Consider the following 6,000-nt stretch of genomic DNA (forward strand, 5'->3'; position numbering starts at 1 on the left):
TGGCGGGTCTCCTTAAGTCTCCTACAGTGCGCCGTGATTGAATGGTGAGTGAATTATATGTACATATGTGAGAAATAAATGATTCGAAGCGCGATACATCCGAATCTTAATGGAATCGTTGTTCCGCGTGTCGCAGTGAAACAATAATCTCGGAATTCACGTTTCCTGTCTCCGTTTCGATTTTTTCGAATGAGTGAATCGCGCGGGAAGAATATAGCACGCTTCAATGAATAGCTTGAACTCTCACGTTATAAGTGCGGGAAATTAATTCGCAAACGATCGCGAACGAGAGAGCGAGCTTACTTCGAAATGCGTAATGAATATCGAGAGTGCGAACAGCTGAAATGTGCATTCTCGAATACAATTCCGTTTTTCGTTCAAAAACAGACACGTAATTCGCTCGTTCACGTAATTCGTTACGTTTACAAATGTTTCAAATTAATTTGTATGTGCTTTTTTATTCGTCCTAACTTCTACTTTATAAAAAATCAACATTAAATTGTATCGTTTGTGAAAATTTCGTCGCGATCGTTCTTGCAGCGCGCGGTGATCGCGCATACCATAAAAGACGATAAACCGTCGAGATACTAAAAAATTATAAAACATTCTCTGTTACTTGTTCCCCAAATATTATATATTCGTTTTGCTTACAAAATTTTCCATAAAGGCCTATTGTCTCGTATTCGGATTTTTAAATTGATAGGAGATACGTATCTTTTATTTGAAATAACTTAGACAGCACACTTGTCCAAAAGCGGGACATAAGACATCATTTAAATATCTTTTAGATGTCTTACGAAAAGATGGCTAAAAGACGTCTTATGTCCCGCTGTATATACAATACATTTGCAGATGTAGCACGGACGCGCACTAAAATGATGTTTTATCGGTAGTGTCGGAAAATGAACGTGGCTACGTAGTACCAATTTCGAAAATGGATGTACTGGCGGTAGTGTACAGTGGCTTTCGACTTTCGACAGTCCCACCGAAAAACATCCCCACCGGGATGGCCTTTGTAATGGCACTCTGATCGTAGATCAAAGATCAAAGCTGAATCTTGACCAATCAGATTGGGGTCTGATGCACCTGGGAAAAAGCTAACAATCGACCAATCAGAAGGAGAAGGACGAAGATTTCTTTGTTCAAATTTTGAACTTCAAAATCGCTGGCGAGAGCCAGCGTACTTTGTGCCCATCTACAATAGGTGTTTTAAGCCCTAAGCCCTAAGAAATTGACCAATCACAGTCAATTATTCTCCTCAAATTCAACTGTGATTGAACAATTTCTTAAGACTTAGGGCTTAAAACACCTATTGTAGATGGGCACTTTGTGTTCTTTGCAACTAAACCTTTCGAACGTTTTTCATATCTTTCTCTTTTTCCGTCTAATTCTTTATTATATATACTTATATCATTTTAAGTGCAAAAATTATTACATGGCCCAATGCTACAAAGGAATTAACAGACCTGAGGCTACGCCACTGCATCGCGCAACGGCAGCGGCGTTTGTGGTGGTTTGTGGCGTTCACGCTAACCGCGCTAGCGCAAAGAGGCGGGTTTCAAAATACGCTTCGGCCTCCGCTGCGGGTACAGCTGTACATACTCGCACATAACCGTCGTTGTCAGCGGGGGACCGCGTAAAATCTGTGCTAACGTGGGGCGGAGAGAAACTCGCGAAATGTCAGATGAGGAGGATTTCATGTGCGAGGAAGAGGAGGATTACGGATTGGTAAGTTTCCCTCCGGAGGATCGCACGGCCGTCGTTTTCGTGGAACGTTCCGGCTCGCGGGTGAGGTTAGAATTTCTGGAGCACTCGCGTCCGGTATACAAAAATAGTCCGAGGGATACCTCGAAGGATTCTTCTCGACGAACGGGCCCGTCAAAACGGGTTCGACAAATCTTCCATTGTATCGTGCGCAAAACGTTTCCGATTTTTCGTTTGGTTAGGTTATGTTTAGGAACCATCTTCGGTGGTGTTGAATTAAGCACGCTCTATTGTCCGGGTACATTCCGTTTCACGCAGGGTGCAACATTTATCCTTGATTAACATTCGGTGAACAACAAGGATAAATGATACACTAGGCGCATCGTGCGTGAAATAGAATGCACCTTTAGACGTCCTTGACTGGACCGGCATCTCTAATCGCTTAATTTGTTTTAGCAGTATTCTGAAGACTCCAACTCTGAGCCAGATGTCGAAAATCAGTATTATAATAGTACAGCATCATTTATCCTTGTTTAACGTTTAGCGAACAACAAGGATAAATAATGCGTTATACGCATCATGCTGGGTGAAGCGGAATGCACCCTTAGACGTCCTCGGCCCAGCATCCCTAATCGCCTAATTTGTTCCAGGAGTATTCTGAGGATTCCAACTCTGAGCCAGACGTCGATTTAGAAAATCAATATTATAATAGTAAAGCTCTCAAGGAGGATGACCCGAAAGCTGCTTTACAAAGTTTTCAGAAAGTACTGGATCTGGAAGGCGGCGAGAAGGGAGAGTGGGGCTTCAAGGCTCTCAAACAAATGATCAAAATTAATTTTAAACTGGTACCTGAGAAAAAAATGTGTTAGACATACTTGTAGCTCTCTGGTTGTACATAAATGTTAAACGCAACGTCTCCTTTTCAGTCCAATTATAAAGAGATGATGTCGAGGTATAAACAATTGTTAACGTACATTAAAAGTGCAGTTACTAGAAATCACTCGGAAAAGTCAATAAATTCCATATTGGACTATATTAGTACATCAAAGAATGTAAGTACATTCAGCGAATAAGCATGTTATTGTATTTAGTATCTCGATAAATTGTTTTATTCTTGATTAATCTTTTTTTACTTACGTTAAATTTCTTCTGCATTTAAAAAAGTAACGAATATGTTCTTTAAGATGGAGTTATTGCAAGACTTCTATGAAACCACATTAGACGCATTAAAAGATGCAAAGAATGATAGGTTATGGTTTAAAACAAATACAAAATTGGGAAAACTATATTACGATCGTTCAGATTTTAATAAATTGGCGAAAATACTAAAACAGCTTCATCAAAGTTGTCAGGTGTGTATATGTATATAAGTATCATGTGAATGAATATATATGATTTATACATATGTTTAACTTATTATCATATAAGTAACATGTGATTGAACACACATGTGCACATATTATTTATACATATATTTAACTTAGTTTACATATATATTTCTTCAGACTGATGATGGAGAAGATGATCTGAAAAAAGGAACGCAGTTATTAGAAATTTATGCCTTAGAGATACAGATGTATACAGCACAAAAAAATAATAAGAAATTGAAAACACTTTATGAACAGAGCCTTCATATTAAAAGTGCTATTCCCCATCCACTAATTATGGGTGTTATTAGAGGTAATAACATGAATGTTTTCCAGAAGCATACAACAATTTATAACGTTTTACGTTATCGCGACAATTTTGCGATGTATGTATATTGCTTAGAGATGCAAAGGGTAACAAAGTGCTTTTTTCAGAATGTGGGGGTAAGATGCATTTAAGAGAAGGTGAATTTGAAAGAGCTCACACCGACTTTTTCGAAGCCTTTAAAAACTATGACGAGTCTGGTTCACCGAGACGTACAACATGTTTAAAGTACTTAGTTTTGGCCAATATGTGAGTGTGATTATGTATTCTCCATTATTATGATTATTATCTAGATTATATTTATACAATTAAATATATATATTTATATGATTATGTTATTAGGTTAATGAAGTCTGGTATTAATCCTTTTGATTCACAAGAGGCAAAACCATACAAGAACGATCCTGAAATTCTAGCAATGACGAACTTAGTTGTCAGTTATCAGAATAATGATATTAATCAATTTGAATTAATTCTAAAACAAAATAGGAACAATATTATGGATGATCCTTTTATCAGGGAACACATTGAGGATTTATTACGGAACATACGTACACAGGTATATCTCATATCTTCAGCTTATATTAATGTTAGCATTAACTAAATTGTCTTACAATTTGTTAAGATAAACAAATGTATAATAAGGCTCTGAACAAAAAACAAATTAAGTAAATAATGGGCTATGAGAGCTGACGCAAGATCTAATATGCGGAAAAATTATATTTAACAATTCTTAGTCAATACATTAAAAATTTCAAACGTTTTAGCCCTAAATCGGAGCCCTCTTCAGTGATAGTAAGTCGAAAGAACGCATATATATATATATGATGTACAAAAAATTATTATGCACGCGTTAGCCCTTTGCGATACCACTGTATGCGTGAATAATAATTTTTTGTACATCATATATATATGCGTTCTTTCGACTTACTATCACTGAAGAGGGCCCCGATTTAGGGCTGAAACATTTAAAATTTTTAATGTATTGACTAAGAATTGTTAAATATAATTTTTCCGCATATTAGATCTTGCGTCGGCTCTCATAGCCCATTATTTACTTAATTTGTTAAGATAAGTCTGTATGTCACATTTATGCTCAAAATATGATGTATAAATACATACTACATCATGATATTTTATTAATGCACATAATTGTTTTAGGTTCTAATTAAATTGATAAGACCATATACTAGAATTTATATTCCTTTTATAAGTAAGGAATTGAACATCGACGTTTCGGAAGTGGAAAGTCTCTTGGTATCTTGCATCTTGGACAATACCATTCATGGTCGTATAGATCAGGTAATATTTTTATAATCTTGTAGCGATGCTGAATGCATCGGGTTCCTCTGCACAATGACGATTAAACGCGCGTTTATGCGTGAGTGCATGTATACGTACGTGTGTACATGTTATTGTTTGTATGCGTATATGTGCGTGTGTGCTGCTGTAGCTCTGCAGTTGCTGTCATGATTGCTACTGCTAGACTTTCTTATTAGTATGTACCAATTCTTGGTGAGAATGTGAATTGGTGAAGGAGTACTCGTTGTTCTCAGTTTTTAAACCTGATTGGCACAGCCGAGTGCTCGCGAGAGAGTGTGCTTGTTTTTGGCATGGCTGGCTAGTATGGTGATCGGGTTGCCGTTTGACAGGGGTGCACGCGACTACCACAGTCTAGAATTTACGAACGATTCTGTTTATACATAATGTAATTCTCTATATTCTTTACAGGTAAATCAGGTTCTCGAATTGGATAAGAAATCGGTATGCGCTGCGCGCTACAATGCTCTCGATAAATGGGCAGGTCAGTTGCAATCCTTGCATACAGCCATTGTGAACAAAATGTCTTAAGTGGCATAGCGCACGTGATCCTGCAATAAACACAATCTAATTTCACTTTTGTGTATAGTATATCATAAAAGCCCTATACAGATATATGAAGAATTGAAATCTATTGTGATATAATAAATTTAGCATTTTAGCACGGGAGTTATTTTCATTTCCGTTGTATAAAGTCTATCCCAAAATAAATCGAAGTGAGGAAAATCAAGTGATGCAAAAAGATATACACAGAGGTTAAAATGTCAGGAAATTTTTAGATTGATAGATAATATACATGATATCTAATGACTTTCTTATTTACTGAATTTAGCTTGTTTTATAATAATAAAAGCTCTCCTGAATAAATCAAATAGGAAATAGTGAGAGAGGCAATCAGAGCCACGCGCGGTAATTATTGTGCAATCAATACATAGTCAATAAGATAAAATATATTAGTCAATACATATTCGCTGTCAATACGAATATGTATTGACTAATATATTTTATCACTGGGCAACAAAATTATCGCAACAAAAATTTACGTAAAAAATTTGCCCAACTTCAAATAAGCATAACTCCGCGAAAAATTGTCGTATCTGAAAGATTTTTTTTTCATTTTAAAGGGTGAAGTCTGTATTTTAAGGAACCATTGTTAGATTTTGAATTTAGCCTCCCGCTCTCCCGCCGTTCTTCCAAAAGTAAGGACGTGTTACGTCTCCAAAAAATTGCATACTTTGACACATTCTACGGAGTAGAATGAATTTTTTTCGTAACTATCATGGC

General features: G+C 36.5%; 1 protein-coding gene across 2 annotated transcripts; it reads left to right on the plus strand.

Moving 5' to 3' along the window:
- Window positions 1–1,533: 1,533 nt before the first annotated feature.
- LOC139770768 (COP9 signalosome complex subunit 2) lies at window positions 1,534–5,380 on the plus strand. Of its 2 annotated transcripts, XM_071702939.1 has the most exons (10): window positions 1,551–1,728; window positions 2,164–2,204; window positions 2,355–2,549; window positions 2,631–2,756; window positions 2,889–3,056; window positions 3,210–3,384; window positions 3,507–3,645; window positions 3,739–3,955; window positions 4,558–4,698; window positions 5,128–5,380. In XM_071702939.1, exons 3-10 carry the CDS (start codon window positions 2,526–2,528, stop codon window positions 5,245–5,247), a joined length of 1,110 nt encoding a protein of 369 aa, XP_071559040.1. In that variant the 5' UTR covers window positions 1,551–1,728; window positions 2,164–2,204; window positions 2,355–2,525; the 3' UTR covers window positions 5,248–5,380. The 2 variants fall into 2 exon arrangements, with proteins under 2 accessions (XP_071559038.1, XP_071559040.1); XM_071702937.1 differs by lacking the exon at window positions 2,164–2,204 and having other exon boundaries at window positions 1,534–1,728.
- Window positions 5,381–6,000: the final 620 nt, after the last annotated feature.

The sequence above is a fragment of the Temnothorax nylanderi genome, unplaced genomic scaffold (genome assembly GCF_030848795.1).
Source record: "Temnothorax nylanderi isolate EJ_2023f unplaced genomic scaffold, tnyl_v1.0 TNYL_tig0032_pilon, whole genome shotgun sequence".
Taxonomy (NCBI): Eukaryota; Metazoa; Arthropoda; class Insecta; order Hymenoptera; family Formicidae; genus Temnothorax; species Temnothorax nylanderi.

Bases quoted from the DNA above. Each gene is read 5' to 3' on its own strand.
- LOC139770768 (XM_071702937.1), top strand. From the start codon at position 1,678: ATGTCAGATGAGGAGGATTTCATGTGCGAGGAAGAGGAGGATTACGGA. The intron at 3,057-3,209 runs GTGTGTATATGT...ATATTTCTTCAG, and splicing joins AGCTTCATCAAAGTTGTCAG to ACTGATGATGGAGAAGATGA. The intron at 4,699-5,127 runs GTAATATTTTTA...TATTCTTTACAG, and splicing joins TTCATGGTCGTATAGATCAG to GTAAATCAGGTTCTCGAATT.